General features: G+C 37.2%; 1 protein-coding gene across 4 annotated transcripts in view; it reads right to left on the minus strand.

The window, feature by feature from the left end:
- LOC124711732 (DNA-binding protein Ets97D-like) overlaps positions 1-20,813 on the minus strand; it is a 73,716-nt gene that overhangs the window by 44,030 nt on the left and 8,873 nt on the right. For all 4 annotated transcript variants that reach the window (XM_047241944.1, XM_047241943.1, XM_047241942.1 and 1 more), the window contains one exon: positions 2,363-2,492. In XM_047241944.1, the coding sequence (XP_047097900.1) occupies positions 2,363-2,492 (130 nt within the window). The remainder of the gene's footprint in view (positions 1-2,362; positions 2,493-20,813) is intronic.

Raw genomic sequence — 20,813 nt, forward strand, 5'->3', positions numbered from 1 at the left:
ATAAACTTCACTTACAAATAATATTAAATAAATTATTAATTACGTAACTAACTTCTTTACAAGGATTCCTCCAGCCTTCTGTGAGTCCTCTCTCTGAGCCTTTGCTTTCAATGATAGAACCTCTTAATCCATAAAAATATAATCTACTGCCACAATTTTGCACAGCTGGCAGCAACAGAATAATTTCTGCTCTTACTTTGATCGACTTAGTATCACATAAAGACCTCCTGAACAGCAGTCATATCAGAACAGACCAATGACATAGCACACAATCAATTTATATGGTTTCTTTTATGCTCAATATTTCTCTTCACCTGGTGCTATGGGCAATGATTTCAGTTATCACAGCTTTGGTCCAGCAGACTGTGGAGGTTGTAAACACTTGCTTCATAAAATGGTACAGATCAGTTCAGCCATGCACTGTCTCTAGCGGTAATGTTCAGTTCTGGGCTTTGCCTTGCAAATGCATATTTTATTTCTATCAAAGTCAGAAATTTTCTGAGTGAGAATCACCCTCTCACTGTTTAATGGTTTGGATAACTTTAATCTCTTTAGAGATATTATTAAATTGAGTTTGGCACCATAACTTGATACTGAGAAGTTCACTACAGGAAACAATAGAAAATTGCTATGTAATTGGGGTGCCTAGGAGTAACTAATAGCATTTTACAATGACATGCTGGGAAGAGCTGTCAACTTGAACAATTGTAAACTTTTATTTCCCTTGTGCGACACCCCAAGGACCACTATACTTTGCCAAGCATTGTGTGACGATGCAATCAAAAAGGGTAATGGTAAATGATTGTGATTATTGATGAAAAGAAGAAAAAAATATTTCAATGTAGAAACACATGATAAAAGCGAAGCATAATTCTCACCACATCCAAATGAGTAAAGTGAATTTTCTCTATCATTTCATAATGCTGATGCTATTTTTAACTCATTTAGCAGCAGTAATGAATATCCTGTGAAACACTGAAACTTGGAATTCAAGAATCTGAATGAGTTGAAACCAATTAAAAATGCCTGTTTTCGGGAGAAGAAAATTGCTTGAAGGAGTGGCTAAGCTTTTTATCCAGAGGGAAAAGTGTGGCTGCACTGAAAAAAGTTTTGTAAGAAGAATTTGAATCCACAAACTGCTCTCTCTATGAAAGAAAAAATTATAAGTCTCTTCGAGAACATTTTTTCCTAATTAAAGATTGCCAGCCATACTGACACTGACAACAGTTCTCTATTCCTGTATGTGGTAGATATAGAAGACGATTCAGACAAAACTCGTCTACTTTATTAAGGGGGAAATATGAAAGTGTGGAAGGAAAAATAACAGCAATAGCAATTTCAGTAACTCCAATAACAAAGATACTAAAGATTCAATCAACACAGACACCAGAAGTGCAGCTTAGGAGCCAAAACAAAGTGTTTCAGTACTGGTGCCAGCATCCACAGGCGACGTGACTGCAGCCAGAAGAAGAAACGAAAAGAGATGCTTCACTGCAATGAGTTTGCCTACAAATGACATAAAATCATGAAATGAGTTTGCAATCATTGTCAATAGTCATATAATTGTCCATGCTGATCACAATGAAGATGGACAGTTATAACGAAAAGTGCCAGTGTGTTTGGCCACATCGCACCTGGATGCAAAAAAGGAAAAGAAGGAAAAACAAAAGGACAGTGAATGTAAACAATGACATGAAGAGCTTTAATAACTGCAAATGTAAAAATGATTAAGAAACCATTAACAGTTGCACATTTAAAGTGTCTGAACATGTAACCAAGAGGTGAAGGCACTGATTAACTTTGGAAGTCAATATAGCTCGACAAAATGTTAATGAGACAATGGAATTTGTAAATAAAAATAAGAAAAATGTTGTTACTAGCAAGAAACAAATTAAAAACCTCGCCAACATAAGACTTACATGCTATGCATTCAACTACAAGGAATTATTTTAATATGATAAATATTTTCCTTTAATTAACAGTGCTTGGAAATCATTCACTATTCAAAAAGTTCCTTTGAGAATTATGTCATACTGGTCTAGGAAATTCATGCAAGAGCACTGACAGTCATATTCTATAAGTATGAGGAAAATCAAAGAGAGCCACTTTGTAAAATTACCTCTCATGAGTCCAATGACTGTTACCATGGCTTAATGTGGGATTCGGATGGGCAGATTTAAAGGTTTTCCTGCCAATGGAACAGGTGACAAGACAAGAGAAGCCAAATAATGCACAGTAATTTTTGTTTGTTCATGAAGTAGACGCGAGTTAAGAATGAGAAACACCAAATAAAAAATAAATTTAATCCGAGTTGAAAATAAATTGCAAAAGCAAAAATTCACTAAATGCAAAATTACAATACCGTTTGGGCATCTTGCAGCCAGAAGCTATATTCTGTGAGTGAAGTATTTAGCCTTTGTTCCAGTAGGGAACGAAGCTTGGACAAGGGTTCCCGTATATCCATATGTTGCACGAGGATGTCATCATCATCTCTGCAGTCAGAAAACAACCAATTAGGAGAATTACAAAACACCTGAATCTAAATGCACACTAAAATTAAGAAAGTGAGCTTTATGAATACAGTGCACATGGCTGAAAATGAAATATGTTAGTTGCCATGTCACTTAGTAGTGTGATTGGGACTGAAAACAGTTATTTAAAAGACTGAAGACTTTTTTTTACAATTTCTAGAAACATATACAATAATAACACAATTATTATAATATTATAGTTGTAGTAGAATTATTATGGGGAATTTGAATTGTTTCATTATAAATATTTCTTACACTGGATAGGCCTACACCCAAACTAGATAAGCACTCTGCTTTATCTTGTTGATAAAATCCCATCAAATCCAAAGTTTTGGGTAAAGGTTATACAGAAGAAGAGGCATCAGATAACTCTACAGTCACGAGTAATAACAATGTAACTGCGTAACCGGGTCATTTTGAGCTACAAGAATTATAAGAACAAAATTTATGGATGTAATAAAAACATAACATACCAGTTCTGTAACTATAATAGCACTGCAAATTGCTACTATTAAGTCATCATCTTTGAAATACCAATGCTTTCTTATGCAACTGCTTTCTGATTTACTGCTCTTCTAAGTTACATTGCTTGCTGCCGCAGTGTTACTTTTTCAGAATGATTATGTAGAAATCTACAACAAATTCTGAAGTTTATTATACACACTCTTTCTGGCGTATTACTTGTAGATTTATTCTAAAGAAAAAAAAATTTCTGCTGTTCCCAACCGTTTATTTTCTTGACTTGCTTCTACCTCGTTTTGGGTATTTATCAAAACTTCCATCCATTCTGTGTCCAACTATTTAACTTTGTGTAGTATCATTTTTCATCTTGGATGACTTCCAGCTTGCAGTAGCCTGTTTTTCATGGTGATGCTCTGCATTTTGAATGAATAAAGAATGTGCTTTAGCTAGGGTGAATTTCTGTCCCAGCATGCTACATAATTACACCATAGACCTGCTGGCATGTGAAACTTGATTCCTCTTTCATATCCTCGGAGACTCTTTGTTTACAGAGAAAACCCCATTCTACATTGATACTACTATGAGGAAAACAAAAATCAATTCCTTCTTCCAAATGAACTGACCATTTTTTTTCTGAGGAAGCTGTAAGTTCACAATGGATCTATTATTTTTGGGCTTGTTAAAAGTGCATGGAACTCATGCTTTAAGGTATCAGTTCTACAGAAACCTAATACTGATTCATTTCAGCATGTATGGAACATGTATCTAAACATATTCAAGTTATGTAATGAACAATTCCAATAAGATTGGGCTCAAGACTTGCTGTAACTTTTATGAACAGACAGGTCTACAAATATCAGAGGAATCTTTTGGAGATGAATTTTTGAAGGAATGCGTGACACTCTTCCTATAACTGAGCACTGACACTGCCTTAATGTTGACCATAATTTACTAGTTATAAACTGCAGATTAAAATTGAAGTAGCAAAATTAAAGAGACAGGACCACTATAAATTGAAAGAACCAACAATTGGTGAGAGGAGTTGATGAGAGTTTCAAAGGCAGCTTCAGGCAATGATTGACTGAAACAGAGAAAAACAGAGAACAGGTATGTTAAAGACAAATGGGTAGGTTCGAAAGATGAAATAGTGAAGGCAGCAGAGGATCAAGTAGAAAAAAATACTAGGCCAAGTAGATAACACCCATGATATTCAAGTCAATTGACAAAGGGGAAAAATATAAAAATGCAGCAAATAAAGAAGCCAAAAGGGAATACAAACAATTAAAAAATTAGAGTGATGAGCAATGCAAAATGACACAACAAGAATAACTAGAAAAGGAAATCAAAGCTGTAAATCATGTATTACTATGAGAAAGATAGGGATAATGCCTATACCAACATTAAAGAAACGTTTGGAGGAAAGAGGAACAGCTGCAGAAAAGTCAAGAGCTCTCATGGCAAAAAAAGTATTACGCAAACGAGGAGAGGCTGAAAAACAAAAGGAACACATAGAAAGGCTACAAAAAGTAAACTAATTTGAAGTAGAACACACCCTCAGAAAAATTAAGATGTATGGCAGAACATTATATGAAAGAACTATTCTATCAGGAATGCAAGATATATGAGAAAAGCAAAATACCCTCAGACTGCAAAAAGAATTCAATAGATACAATTATAAGAAGACAAGTCTGCATATTACATGGCTGTAAAATAATGACAACAATTATTTACAGAAGAATGGTAAGACTGGTAAAAGCTGACTTCCATGAAAATCAGTCTGGATTCTAGAGAAATGTAGGAATGCGTGAGGCACAAAGTGACTAAAAGAAGTTATGCAGAGAGAAAGAGGTGTGTATAGGATAGACTAGCATATGGAGCGGCACCAAACAGTCTTCAAACTGAAGAACACAATAATTTTTTTTAACCATCTTGAGTTGTTTACAAGTATCAAACCCAAAATAAACAAATACTGCTGGGAGCAAATTACTTTGTTGATGGGACACATTCTGATACCTCAGGGAGTCATGAGTTTGGTAACACAGAGTGAAGTACAAAGTCGGGCGGGAGGGGGTGGCAAAGATATTAAAAGACAGACTGAAGAAAGGTGAACCTAAGTTTATGGCATTTGTAGATTTACAGGATTTTGACAATGCTGACTGTAAAACACGTGTTGAAACTCTGGAGGTTACAGGGATAAAACATATGGAGAGAAAGATTGACCACAACTTGTACAAAACCAGACTGCAGTTATAAGCATCAAAGGATATGAAACCGAAGTAATAGTTGAGAAGAGAGTGACACAGATTGTAGAATACACATTTTCGTATTAGGAAATCAAAAAGTATTTGTCTGGAGTGTAGGCTTGCACAGAAGTAAAATGTGAATGATAAAAAGTTTAGATGAGACGAGAATAGAATATTTTGAAATGTGGTGCTACTGAAGGATGCCAAGGATTATGCGAGCAAATTGACAACCAATGAAGATGGACTGCAACGCATTGGGGAGAAACAAAATTTATGACACAAACTGACTAAAATAAGGGCTAGTTGATAGGACACATCCTGGGGGATCAAGCATCATCAATTTTGTAAGGGAGGGAACTGTGGGGGGTAAAAATTGTAGAGGGAGACCAAGGCTCAACTACAGTAACCAAGTTCAAACGGATGCATATTACAGCAGTTATGTAGAGATAAAGAGGCTTGCACAGGCTGGACTAGCACACGGAGCTACATAAAACCATTTTTGGACTGAAGAACTCAATAACATTTTTAGCCATCTTGAGTTCCTTACAAGTATCAAACACCAAATAAACAATTTTTGCGGCGAGTAAACTAATGTGATTTTGAACATCTTCAAGTGTTACCATGCAGCAATGGTCCACATATTGTTGGCATAGTACATACCACACTGGATGGAGATCCTACAAGGATGAACTTCAAAACATTGTGCAGCCACTGTTTTTTGATACCTCAAAATAATTCTTTTATGTGTAGCAAGATTAAATGTTTGAAGAAATATAATTTTTGGATTTTAATCAGTTGTGTTGAGGAATGTATTATGTTATTGATCGAGTGATTAGTAGTATTATCATCAAGATATGAAATTTCTAAAAAAGAATAATGGTATTTGTGATTTTACATCACAATAACACAAAACATTCAAATTTAGTGTTTTGTGACTTAGCTCTCTTTTTAAAGCAGTTACTAACCCTGCACTCAAAAATAGAAGAAGAAATGTTTTATTTTCTTCATGAATTCAATGACTTCCTTGAGGTATAGAGTTATTGTAATAATCTTTGCTCTACCGTTGAAGTCTGCCACCACCAGATAAAATAAAAATGAGATGAAGAATATCTGAGTCTGCATTTATAATATGAAACTGACGTAATTTGTAATGGAGTTTCCAAGGCTCTCAGGTATGAGAAAGTATACCACTGAGTAGCAGTGTCCTTCAATACACCACTGAGATAGTCTAAGTCACAACTTATGACATCAGGAGAATCAAATTTAAGTGTGTGTGTGTGTGTGTGTGTGTGTGTGTGTGTGAGAGAGAGAGAGAGAGAGAGAGAGAGAGAGAGAGATCACAGAATCTTAAAACATTCATTTCAATGATTTCATTGTCACTTAAAACACAGGATAGAGGATATATCTGCCACCAAATCTGCTGCAGCCCTATGGTCTGAAAATAAAACACAGACTAGTAAAATGTGGCACACTGTTATCTGTATGCCACAAGCACCACACATTGGAGGATCCTATTGCCAGAGCAAGAACCCATGTGCTAGAGTACTGAGGCTGAGCTTCACTACACACAGCTTATTATCAGTCAATTCCAGCCACTCTTCTTCTCATCGACACATGATTCTGTACCTCAACAGCAAGGAGATAGCATGCAGATGGATGGCACACTAAACTAACCTAGGATCAAGGCATGCCTTCTTGGCTGCTACATCCTCTCTTTCGTTCCTCGCAATACCCATGTGCCCTAGCGCCCAGCAGAAAGACACCTCCTTCCCCAGCCATTGTTGCCAGTGGTGGGCATCCTGGATATTCTGAACAACTTTATCAGCTGGATGCAGGTGTTGCAGAGACTTATGGGCACTCAGGCAATCAGAATTGATGACAATTTAGCAGAAATGGTATATCTCATCTGCTCCAGTGTCCTCGAGGTAGTGGATATTTTGGCATCAAAAACAGTGAACTCTGGAGGCAACCGAATCTTTAGGACACAATCCGGTAAATCAACAGAGCAACCAACAGAGTACCCCTGTTTAGACCTGTCTGTGAAGACAGCTACATAGTTGTGTGCTATTGAAAAATATTCCATTAAAAACAAAAGCAGGAGCGCACTCTGTCCTGCACTGCACTACATCTAAAATTATTCTAAGCCTCTGCAGTAACCAGGGTGGCAGTCGGTTAAAATTGTGGAAGTGATCCCGTACACAGCCCACACCAAGGGACTCGAGCACACATTCCACATGGATCCAAAATCGCTTCATTGACAACCAAATTTGAAACTTTCAAGAAAGCTGAATTCAAACTGGGACCATCCATAAATATCTTCTCACACTTTAGACCAGATGTTACACTGTTAAAACAATTAAAGTGATAAAATGCTCACAAATTCAGAAACGAGAAGCTTAATAAAATGTGCTCACCGGTACAAATTCACTCATTTCTACATCCACATCTGTACTCCACTAATTACCTTATAGTGTGTGGCACAGGGTACTTTGTGTACCACTACCAGTTCCCCCTTCCTTGTTCCAGTCACAAATGGTTTGCAGGAAAAATATTGTTGATAAGCCTGATATCTAATTTTATATTCATGGAAGCAATACATTGGTTGATTCTTCTAGCAATTTATGTTTACAGAATTCTAGCAGTAAACTATACTGTGATGTAGGAAACCTCTCTTGCACATTTGCCACTGAAAGCATTTCTATGACGCTTTCCATCTTTTGGTAATTACTTTATTTACAGGATTACCAATCTCATAGCAAAATGAGTTATTTAGCTCTTCTGGAACATGTTAAAAACAACGCAATGCAATTCCACACAAAATCATGAATTTGAGTTTGTCCCTTTTATATTTAATATCATTGACAATACTACTAATCTGAGAACATTCCTACAAAAACCTGCACAACTTTTCTTTTAGCACACAGTTGCATGTGTCATAAGAGTTTTCGTACGTGATAAAATTTCAGTATTGATACCACTATCAGTGAAACCTCTCTCTCAAAGACTTTCAGTTGGTGCTTGACATGTTTGATAGTGAGTCTGTGTCACTAATAAACAAAAAGTCAGCAGAACTGTTCTTGCTATTGGGACAGTGAGCGAGTTTCTTTCTTCATATGGCACTGTTATATGCTTGTGGTCAGTCAGTGTGAAAATGTGAAATTATCTGTATTTAAATGTATCCAAAATAGATAAATTGCTAGAACACTCACATTATGAGTCCAAAAATGGAAAGGAATTTATAAATTCACAACCAGGTTACAAGGTATAAAACAGATTATCATGTTGCTAAAAGTTAATGTTAACAGCAAAAAGCTCTGATGTCAAAGGAGCTATTTTTCGTAAGTTGCTATCAAATGATCTTAAGATGTTGAATGGAGACATTTTCAAAAGGAAAGTAAGCAGTATTTTATCCTGCAATGCCTGTATAACTTGGACCTAACCAGAATCCAAGTGACAATCCTATTCTAGCACTAAATGTGGTTCTAAACGCATATAAAAACCATTATCGTAAGTTGGATGCAATTCCCCATCCGGTTTAAATTTTGGAAACTGTTTAGGGAAATCCAGTCCGTTTCCTAATTAGAGTTCCTTTAACAAATCTCCCAAAATACTAGTATTACCAGCAGACTGCCCTTTGCAAAGTTCTGTTTTAGTGCCTTTCTGATTCATCCCATAGCTTCTGAAACTCCTTTGATTTTCTATAGTGTTCCTTACAGAATTAAGTATAGTATTAACATCATCAACCCTTTCTTGTACTTTCTTTTTCACTAATTCTTGTAACCACTCCTCTGATCTAGTCAATACATTCAATGTGCTTTATACTCCATTAGACTCATTACTATGCGCTAATGCCTCTATTTGTTCTTTCGCATCTAAGATTTTCTCATTGACTCTTGCAAATTCATGTTTAGCAAAATCTTTTATTTGTCTCGTTTCGTTGGTTACATCTTTAAACTGCTGCTGAACTTCATTCCCAGCTAGGTCACATTCTTTAATTATCCCAGATTGTAACTCCTTGGGTAGAGATGATACAGCTCTTTGTAAACATTTCCCTTGAAATTGAATTTCAATGCCATTAGACAAATCTTCCCCTTGGGTTTTAATGCCATTAGATACATCTTCCCCTTGGATTTTAAAACAATTAGATAACGCTGTCTTTAATACTAGGTATCTGTCAGCTCTTCTTTGGTGGCTTTAATACTGCTAGATAACTTATCTAATTTTTTTAAATGTTTCTAGTAAACAGCCTTCCGTACTGTGTGTAGTTACTGGTAATCAGTACTGGCAACAACACACACACACACACACACACACACACACACACACACACACACACAATACCACTTAAATAACGTCAATGCATTTTGACAGCACTACACAGAACTAGTGGACTCTGTCCAAACAAACAATGAATAAAGAAAACCCAGTTGAGGGTGAATTTTCTTCCAAACCACAAAAATAACTAAGAAGAATTCCATGTTGAAGTCCTGTTTTAACTCTTTGTACAATACCTCATTACTTCTATTCACAATAACTTTCCAAAATCAAGGAACCTCAAAGGGAGCTTATCTAAAAATTGTAGCAGGAAACATGAAATATTGTGCAGCAGGAGCCAGAATCCAGGACATTACAATGCCGTAGTAGGTCCACAGACAGAAAAATTAATTGCTTTTATGCATGCATGCAAATATGTGTGGCTAGTAAAAGAAGACAAAATATTAAGGGAAGACCAAACTAAACATATAACACTAGGACAAACATGGGTTAATAACACAGTATCTATATAAACTCCACGAGCAAAGTGGCGAAACAATTAGAAATAAGAACCCATATACTGTAGGACTAACCGGCAATAAAGGAAAATCAATAAAAGAAGAAATGAGAACACCCTCAATGAGAACACCTTCAATGGTAGTGTCAAATGTAAATTTAAAAATGTTATTGGATACTGATTGGCTATTACCATACTAAGTGGCATCGAGTTCTAACACTACCGAAATGTACTGGATGAGTGGAGGTTCTACTTACATAGCTGTTCTACTTACATGGAACGAATTTGTTGTGCCAGTGGTAAATGGCCTTCCTTGCTGGTGGCTTCTTACCGTACTTGGTTCTAAACATCCGTTGAACAGCTGTAGCAAACTAGTTTTTGTCAAATTCCAACACACAGAAAACTCACTCCACACATGAACTTGCTATGTTTGCGACTAGTGCTGAGTATCAGCAAATTACCAAACTACGCTGTGGTGGTACGCATGAAAACGAAACTTTCAGGCTTTCCCTTCAACATGACATATGTATGATATCTATACAATGTTTGGTTCTTGTACAGTAAATAATTGAAAGTGTTCCCCAACTTTGTGCACACCCTGCGTATTTATTACATACTGACAGCATTTTTTTAAAAATAAAATGAAGTGTATTCACCACAATTACAAATCTTAAGGTCTATGACCAGAGGGAAGAGGAAGGGAAAGTAAACCATTCTCTAAGTGTAGTATGACGTGCTAACATATAAGCAAAAAAACAGTCATTTGGTGAGTCAATTGTTTTGTTGCTGTAGCGATAAAATAATGCTAAGACTATAGTTGCCCTTAGTGAAAGCGCACCCATGATTGATGGAATAGTCACCTATTTTAAAATGCAAATAGTGCGAATATGTGAGTCTTTAACCAAGAAAGGGAAGCTGAGGTATCACATTTATGGTGGTTGTACATAGGCATTATGGGAATGCTTAATGAGGAAAAGACACATCATATAAATTTATTCTCTAAGGTTTTTCTGAACATGGTAAATTACATATTGCAGATGGTTAATCCATAGGGACTACAGATTAAACACAGCAATTACTTCATATTCGTAGAGTCCTTAATGGATTGAAGGAGATCAATATCTATGATTTAGGAAGATACAAAATATAAAACATGAACACAACAGCATTTGGCTTGGAAGCATTCAAGATCAGTATAATAACTATTAATCTGAAGCTAGAAAAGTAATGAGTAAACTGTAGAGACAGAATAGAAATGAAAGGGCTTAGAGATTTATTGCACTGTACTGTGAGAAGGAGACAACAGGTATGTTAGTGTGATGGTTATAAGTTTATAAAAACACAAAAGGAAGTATAGAGCTTGGAAATGTCAGTTTATCGGCTTTAGGGAAGTTAAAACTCCAAGGAGAAATTTCTTCAAGTAAATGCATATGGGAAAGGGTAAGATAATTCCATTATTATTGGCAATGTAGGAAAAAACAGACTGCTATTTACCGTAAAGAAGACACATCAAGTTGCAGACAGGCACAACTGAAAGATACTCTCATACAGCTTTCAGCCAAAAACTTCATTACTAAAAGAGGCGCGCGTGCGCGCGCCCACACACACACACACACACACACACACACACACACACACACACACACACACACACACACACACGGAAGCAAGCAAGCAAGCATACCACATGCACACACGACCACCAACTCCACCGTCTCAGTTCGGAATGCAATATCACGTGAGATGCAAGCAGCAATCCAGAGGAGACAGGGAGGAGGAAATAATAGTAGTGTTTAGGTGGGGTTGTGCAGGGATTAGACTGCCAACAGGCGCACTATCAGGAAGTAGTGGGGCAGGGAGGTGGAGAGGGGGGGGGGGGAAGGAGTAGAAAAGGAGATGAGTGGGGAAAGATGGGTGGATGTGTTGGCAGAGAGCTGCAAATAAAAAAGGTGGGAGATCAGAATGAGGAGGGCATGATGGGACAAATGGGGTGAAAACTGTTGGGTGGGTGGTGTAGGGACAGTGTGTTACCAGTGGCTGAGGTCGGGGTAATTATGGGAGCAGAGAATGTGTGGTAAGCATAACTCCCATCTGTTCAGAAAAGCTGTTGGTGGAAGGAAGGATCCAGCTGGCTCGGGTAATGAAGCAGCCATTGAAATAAAGTGTGTTGTGTTCAGTTGCATGTTGTGTCACAAGGTGGTCTACTTTGCTCTTGGCCACATTCTGGCAGTGGCCGTTCATCTTAGTGGACAGCTGGTTGGTAGTCATACATATATAAAAAGCTGTGCAGTAATTGCAGCAGAGCTAGTAAATGACTTTGCTGCTTTCACAGGTAGCCTGGCCCCTGATGGGGTAGGATAAATCTCTGACAGGACTGGAATAGGAAGCGCTAGGTGGATGGATTGGGCAGGTTTTGCACCTTGGTCTTCCACAGAGGCAAAAGATTGGGGCTGGGTGTGGCATAGGGATGGACTAGGATGTTGTGGATGTTGGGTAGCTGACAGAACACCATTTTAGGAGGTGGGAAGTACCTTGGGTACAATGTTCCTCATTTCAGGGCATGATGATAGGTAATCAAAGCCCTAGCAAAGGATGTGGTTCAGCTGTTCCGATCCAGGGTGATACTGGGTGATGGAGGGGACACTCCTTTGCAGCTGGTTATTGAGGATGATGGAAGGATTGGAAGTGTGAGGGGAAATAGCACGGGAGATCTGTTTGTAGAGGTGGTCTGGGGGATAGTGCCTGTCTGTGAAGGCCTCAGTGAGGCCCTCAGCATACTGGGCAAGGAAGTTTTTGTCACTGCTGATATGCTGTCCCCGGGTGGCCAGGCTATGTGGGAGGGATTTTTTGGTTTCAAAGGGATGGTTTCTGGAATGCATCGTACCTCATACAGCTGATGTGTTGGAGAGGAAAAGGTTGGTGAAACCATAAAATGTTGGCCTACACCTTGTTTAGGTGAACCAATGGAAGGGATGACCTAAACTGCTTTAGGAGAGTAGGATTCGAAGAAGGACACTAGCATCATAAGGATGATAGGTAACTGAGAATTATCTTCCCACAGAGGAAGGTATAAGCAGTTCTTACAGAGATAAGAAACTGTAATGTAATGGTAGTTCTCATTTGCAATTAATTCTCCACATTGGCAGAGTATAAAGAGACTTACCTGGATAGTGCTGATTTATGACAGAGGCATTTCCATGTATGCTTGACATAATTGATACCTGTGATTTGCAGTTAGCAATAACAGGTTATCTTTACTTGCACCATGTAGCCCTTGAGTTGACAGACCCAAGTATTTGTAAAAGGAATATAAGTAACCTATGTGTGGGTGTTTAGTAAACCTACAAAACATAACTATGGTTATAGCATTTAGAGAAAAAAAAAAAAAAAAAAAAAAAAAAAAAAGAGACTACACATACATGGTAACTATTAAGTAGAAAAGTAAAATGGACTTGTTAACTGCTCTTCAAATCTCTGTCAAGGGTATCACAACAATAGTAAGGTAACCTATAGCTTGATAAAACAGGAAACTATACTCATAACTGTTTAAGAATAGAACAAATACAAAGTAAGCTAAGTGGAGGCTCTTCACAGATTTCGCAGTAACATTACACATTAAGTATTGTATAAAATAAAACAAAGTCAAGAAAATGAGAGTTTAAAAGTAACATAGACTATCTATAAAAGATATCAATCTAATTAAACATATATAGAACAGGAACAAAATAATAAAAGATACAAATTGTTAAAAGAATTATGCCTTTTTTTAAAAAAAGAGTAGTGGGTGTGCATTACAGCATATCCAAGCTAAAGGAAGTCTGTATCTTCATGAGAAAATGAAGAATTCACAGATTTAATTGAAAGGAAGCGTTTGTGAGATGCATTGTAAAACACATTAAAATAATTTAAAAAAATACTTTTAGAGAAGGTATCTAGACATAAAAAGTGGCGAAAGAATGTTCTAATATAGTTAATAATCAGGAGATCCATGCTCTTGTATAAGTTTGTGGACACGAATGAAAGTTATATGTATGACATAAGAGAGAATTACATGGTGTTATGTTCATTTTTATTTAATGAATTGCAAGTGGTTTTACTAAGTTAAGCAGGAAACCTTTTGCAACACCTTGTATCTCAGTGGAGGGATATGTGACATGTCAATTTTGATAAAAGCATATATCACATCTCCTGAACCTTCATAACGATGAAAGATGCTCATGAAATCTGAAGAAAGGTTATTTTGTCAGTAGTTAAGTTTTGAACATCACACTGAGAGAGGAATGGTTTGCAATATGCGCAGGTTTGATGAAAGATGTGGGCACATCACGTTTACACAGCAGGACAGCAAGTTAGTGTCTCCACTTGCTGTGGGACCACTTGTTTCTTCATGCCCAGGCTTTGAGGTGTTTTGCAGCAACAGAGAAAAGGGTTATCATGACAATGGCGTAAATAATGTGACAAGCAAAAATCTAATAAATAGTCGGTTGATTCTTGTCTGAATTAAGATGATATAAGGATCTGTCTGTCATAGTAACGTATTTTGAAGACTGAACATTATTGAGAATGGAAGTAATGACTTATTGCATTAAGAAGAGTTAATACAGGAGTTCAACATGGAATTCTTCCACGTTATTTCAGTAGTTCAGAAGAAAATCCACACTCACTCTTAGCACCCAACCAATGCAAGGGGAGAAAATAGGTGATGGCAAAACATTTTATTATTATACATTACCATCGACCTAAGAGGGTGACGGGTTATAGTTTCCACAAATCACACTTGCTTGACAACATTTCACTTCAATGTATACTGTTTATATTGCCAGTGCAATGTGCTCTCTATTTTGTCAAGTGAGTGCTTAATCAATAATAAGGAATAGTTTATGTGAAAATATACTATAAGAATGGTAACTAAAACAATAAGGCTAAACAGAAAGAGTTATGCCGCAGCTGGGGGTGATGTGATATACAGGGTGATTACAAAAGAGTTCATCATGTTTTGATGTCTTATAGCTTCAAATATATATTGCTCACCCATGTGCACTAATAACCGATCAAAAGAGCATACTTTAAAGTTTTGTTTATGTCACTGCAGGTTTCATTTTGACTCATCAACAGGCAAGGTGATGATAGTTTGCAAAATGGTGACTAATCAATAGAAAGCATTTTGTGTGTTGCAGTATTAGAAGACAGAATCCATCACTACCGTCCACAATGCATTGCAAAGACAGTACAACATACAGCCACTAACCTATCAAAGCATTCTGTCATGGTATCGACAGTTCAAGTACATAGGCTGCCTCTGTGAAGGAAAAAGCTTTGAGCGACCAACTGTCACTGATGATACAGTGGGGAGCATTCGAGATGTGTTTTTTATAGTTCAAAGAAATCCACAAGTTGTGTAAGTCACGAACTGGGCATTCCTCAGCCAACTGTGTGGAAGATTCCGTGGACGCGATTACATCAGAAATTGTATCCCATACAGCTGTTGTAACATTTGTAGCCGAACTGCCGCACCATCAGAAACAAATTTTGTGAATGTTTCCAAAAGCAATGGAAGATGACAAATTTATGACCGACTCGTGTTCAGTGATGAGGCGACATTGCACCTAAATGGTGAACTGGGTTGGTCGATGTGCTCAGGATGATTTGGCACACTTCAGGTGGCCCCAAAGATCTCCCGTTGGTGATTTTTGTCTTTGGGGATACACAAAAGACAATGTGTACATACCATTTTTTCTAACAACATTGGCTGAACTCCATCACAGTGTTTGCATATGGGGCACAGAAAATCCCAGTGTTACAGTGCAAACCGAAAGAGTCTCCAAAGGTCAATGTCTTCTGTGCTGTGTCACATAGAAATGTTTATGGGTCCCACTTTTTTCCTGGGAAACTGTGACAGGTATGATGTATGTAAAAATGTTACAGGACTGGTTGTTACCAAGACTAGTAGCCGATAACCCACACTTCATATTCCAACAATATTGAGTTCCACCTCATTGGTGTAGAGGAATGCATCGCCACCTGAACAAAGGAACATCAAACATATGGGTTGCGCAATGTGCTCAGGGTGATTTGGTACTCTTGATATGGCCACCAAGATCTCCTTGTGACGGATTTTTTACGTGCGTGTGTGCAATGCACCAATTGCAACGGATTTTTTACGTGCGTGCATGCGATGCACCAATTGCGACGGATTATATGTTGCTGCTGCAATGCATTTCTTTTATAATTTTTTGTCCACCTACCTCTTTACGTGCAAAGATCTACCGCTGTAAACTCCTGACTGCAGCTACTTACGAGATCACAGAAAAGCAGTGTTGAGGAAACTGTAACCTCATAGCTACACGCCAGAGGCCGCTGTAAGTAAAATTTGCTGAAAATTGTCTATGTACTTCAAAGAAATGATTTGGAAAGGGGATGTCACTCGTACTTTAAATATGAAGTTCAAATTTAAACCTTCAATAGATCTTTATTGCCGTTAAGCAAGATCATCAGCCCACATTTACGAAAATTACTAAAGTTTCTGCTCACAGTTATCACCATACCTAAAACAGCCAGAACTTTTACCTTCCCAAATTCCGAACCAATTACTTGACCACAGTCAATGATCAGCCAATTACTTCTGCACACGATATTCAGTGGTTGTCTTTAGTAGAAGTTTATGCTCACCATAAAATACTCAGTAAGAATATACTCAGTACCGCCACGCTATATAATTCAAAGTTCACTCGCGATTTTCGTCAGAACGAATTATCACAACACTCTATAGTTTGCATAAACAGTTTCTGGTCACTACCAGATACCATTAACACTGCACCATAACGCAGAAGTCATCCCAAGACTTCATCTTACACATAAAGCGAAAAGTCACATCCAGCTTAACCGCCTCCAATCAAAGCTAGCTCGCGACTCCCCCTTCTCACTCTCCCACACTCAAAACTATTTCTCCTCGTTAGGCGGCCAACTGTCTCGCTTCCCACTGGCTGTCAGCACTTACGACCAATGAGAACTCACTTCTACGGCGCGGCTCGAGCCAAAATCTAGCAAGCACCAACCACTTCTCTAGGCTCATTGACGTCATCAAATTAAGTAACACAAAACTCTCTAATTAAATAAACAAAACAAAAGGAACTATAAGCTTTACTCTATATCTGGAAATTTATTATGTAGTCACGAATGTTTTGGCTGTCTTATACATAAGCATACATACTTGGACATCCAACATTCACTAGTAGGGGAACCACTAGTGGATTCGTTCCCACGTTACAGAGTTGGAACACTTGCCAGTTCTTGTAGAGAATTACATGAACAATTTTTATAATGCTGAATGTCCCACATACTCTCATGCACGCAGTCTCATTCACACACACCCTAACACACAATACACATATTTACTTAGAATTCTTGAAATTATTATTACAGAAAAGTCACAGAGGTTTTCTGAAACTAAAAACTTTCCAAATTTATATATGAACACTGAAAGTATTATCAGATCATCGTACATAGTCACTGAAGGTGAACTATTACATCACTGTATTTATTTAAATTCTTGACTGTTGGAAAAATTTAGTTTTTTTTTTTTTTGGAATTTTACTAACTTCCAAAATACAACTATTTTTGATCTCAGACTTTGACATATTGTTTGTTTTAACAACAGAAGGATGTACATCAAATATAACGTTCCTCAGGTTATTCCTTTATTAGCTATTAATATTTTTAGTTTCGTATAATGTAAGTGGCCTGCCAGCACTACTCCACTGCTTTCACACGCGCAGCTGCAACAGATGGTCGTGACGTCAGTCTACAGGACACAACTCGTCCGTTACTGACCGTATAATACTCTACCAGCTTACATTGCAGCCCACATACATTCTGAAGTAAAGCTTTTAATAGACAAATGGGCGATCGCGCACTAGTTGCGACGCCACATCCTGTTCGTGATTTTTTTTCTTTGAGCATATGCGAAAAACAATGTGTACATACCATCTTTTCCAACAACACTGGCTGAACTCCAGAATCACATCACTGTTGCACTGGCGAACACTGACAGGGACATGCTCAAACATGTATGGGCTGAGCTTAACTACTGCATAGATTTGTGTTGTATAACACAAGGAGAGCACATAGAACATTTGTAATGATGTGTAAGAAACTTGAAAATGTGCTTTTTCATACAAGTTGTCAATCACTATTTTTATGTAATACTTTGTGAAATACATTCATCCGAAACCTGATAAATCATTTGTACACCCTAAGAGACACAAAAAACTGTGCACTATGCTGGAATTACCTGAATGGGACAGAAATCAGTAGATATGGTGTACATGCACAGACCAACAATGGATTACAATTTCAAAAAATTTTGATGATTTATTAAGAGAAAGAGCTTCACTAATTGAGCAAGTCAATAACATGTTGGTCAACCTCTGGTCCTTATTCTGCTTGGCATTGATTGATGGAGTTGTTGGACATCCTCTTGTGGGATATCATACCAAATTCTGTCCAACTGGCATGTTAGATCACTAAAATCCTGATCTGGTTGGAGGGCCCTGGCCATTGTCCTCCAAATGTTCTCAATTAGGAAGAGATTTGGTGACATTGCTGGTCAAGGTAAGATTGGCAGGCACAAAGACAGCAAGGTTACTGGCTCTCTCCCCAATTGAGAATGTTTGGAGCGTTATGCGCAAGGCCCTCCAACAACCTCACGTTTTTCAGAACCTAATGAGTCAATTGGACATAATTTGGTGCAATATCCCTCAGCTCTGTCAATCAATGCCAAGCCGAATAACGGCTTGCATAAGGCCTAGAGGTGGACCAACGCATTATTGACTTGGTCAATCTGTGAAGTTCTTTTTCTTGAATAAATCATCCTACTTTTCTGAAACTGTAATCATTTCTTTGTCTGCACATGCACATCACATCATATCTACCGATTTCCGTCTCACTCGGATAATTCCTACATGGTACATCTTTTTTTTGTCTTAAGAGTATATTACATAGATTACCTAAACAAAACAATCAGTATCTGTCAGCTGTTGTATACTGTCACAATAGCTCTCCCTTCCAGAAATGAGAGTTAATGAAATATTTACAACATTGTAACACAACCAACAATCTTGATAAACATTCTTAAAAGCAGTATCATTTTCTATTGAAATTAGTAAAATAAATAAGTAAAAACAACAAACAGAGAGAATAATTCAATAATAAGCAAAAATACATGTATGTTTAAATCTGCCCATATTCACAAAGAAATTAATTTAAAAAAACCACCTTTGCTTTTGTGTGAAGGAGGATCACATTTGTGTATCAAATTTTGACACAGCCTTTGAATTTGAAATCAACCATTCAAAACCTAATCTGACAGCCAGGGAACCAATGGACAATAACGGAGAATCACAAGACCACGACTGGGAAACAAATATAACGAAAACTCAATGCACTGCTTACATTTTCCTTTATGCATGATTCCACAAGCAATTCTTTCCCTCAACAGATATTCACAGAGTGATTTGTTAAAAAATGATTTTACATTCTACACCAATCAATCAACAGACATGTCTGCACAGCTGTCCATAATCTCCTGAGATTTTAGTAGCTTTTCTTCATAAAAAATCAATTTCCCAGAGAATTCCAAGTCAATTGTCACTCAGTATATGCAGCATTAACAACAAAATTTTGGCACAAAAGATTCCTACCACAGAAATGGCATTATGATTGTTTTTCACTTCTAGATGTAACACATCCTATATAGTCACAAACAGAATCCAGATTCAGCCTGTAATAATGGTACTCTGTCCTCTATAATGTAAAAAATTGGGTAGCTGAGTCAGGTATGCGAAAATAAGCATATGGCAAATATTCTACATTTTGAAGAACACATAAACGGAGAGGGTGCTCCATATCACCCACTCAACTGTAATAGTTGTCTATCAGTCAACAGAAAGAGGAAGGATGATGATGGGTGGGTGTCATGATCCACTAGCATCTTCCCTAAAGGGACAAACTATTTTACAAGACTGTTCTCACATAAGATACTTGCACAGAATGCTCAATTTACAACACTGACCAAGAGTGGCTGTAATTTCACAGTTGTGTTCCGAGTATTTTTTTACATAATAATGCTTTCCCAATATTTCCTTATAGGTATTTGTCACTCTTCAGAAACAAAAAACAGTGGAAACTGGGGTCATCCCAATGGGCACAGAAGCAGATATTTCAGTTCAACATGTTGTGCCACAATTCTTGGCACTTCTCATAGTGTAATTTTTATTTAATAATTAAGCAGCAATAATATAACAATAGCACATCACTTTGGATAGGAAAACCACCATGTGAGTGATGATAAAATACAATTATTCATTTAAAAAAAAGGATCTCTTTTCTCAAAAGATAAACCACATATTTTAATAATAAAACTAGAGTAATTTAAGTACAAAATGTTTCCTGATTCAACAAATCTTCTCCTATTTGTCTATAATTTCAAATTTGAAAAATACTGACTACGGAGAAAAATATTCAAGAGCTTTTTATGTAATAAATATATTAACTGTTTTACAAAATTATGAGACAGAATGGCTGGTCAGTATACGCCTTTGTGAGGTAAAATTTTTAGTATTACCAACTGGCACATGTAAAAGACAAGAAACTATCCTAGCTTTTTGAACTATTAAAGCCTTTCTCCAGGAAGAAAGAGAGAAATGTTGGAGGAGGTTAAAATGGAAGGGCAAGTCTGTCAGACTCCATGGCTCGAGACTTCCCTACTACTAATCTGTAGTGGCATCAGTGACACAGGTCTCTATTACT

This window comes from Schistocerca piceifrons, chromosome 8, assembly GCF_021461385.2.
Source record: "Schistocerca piceifrons isolate TAMUIC-IGC-003096 chromosome 8, iqSchPice1.1, whole genome shotgun sequence".
Taxonomy (NCBI): Eukaryota; Metazoa; Arthropoda; class Insecta; order Orthoptera; family Acrididae; genus Schistocerca; species Schistocerca piceifrons.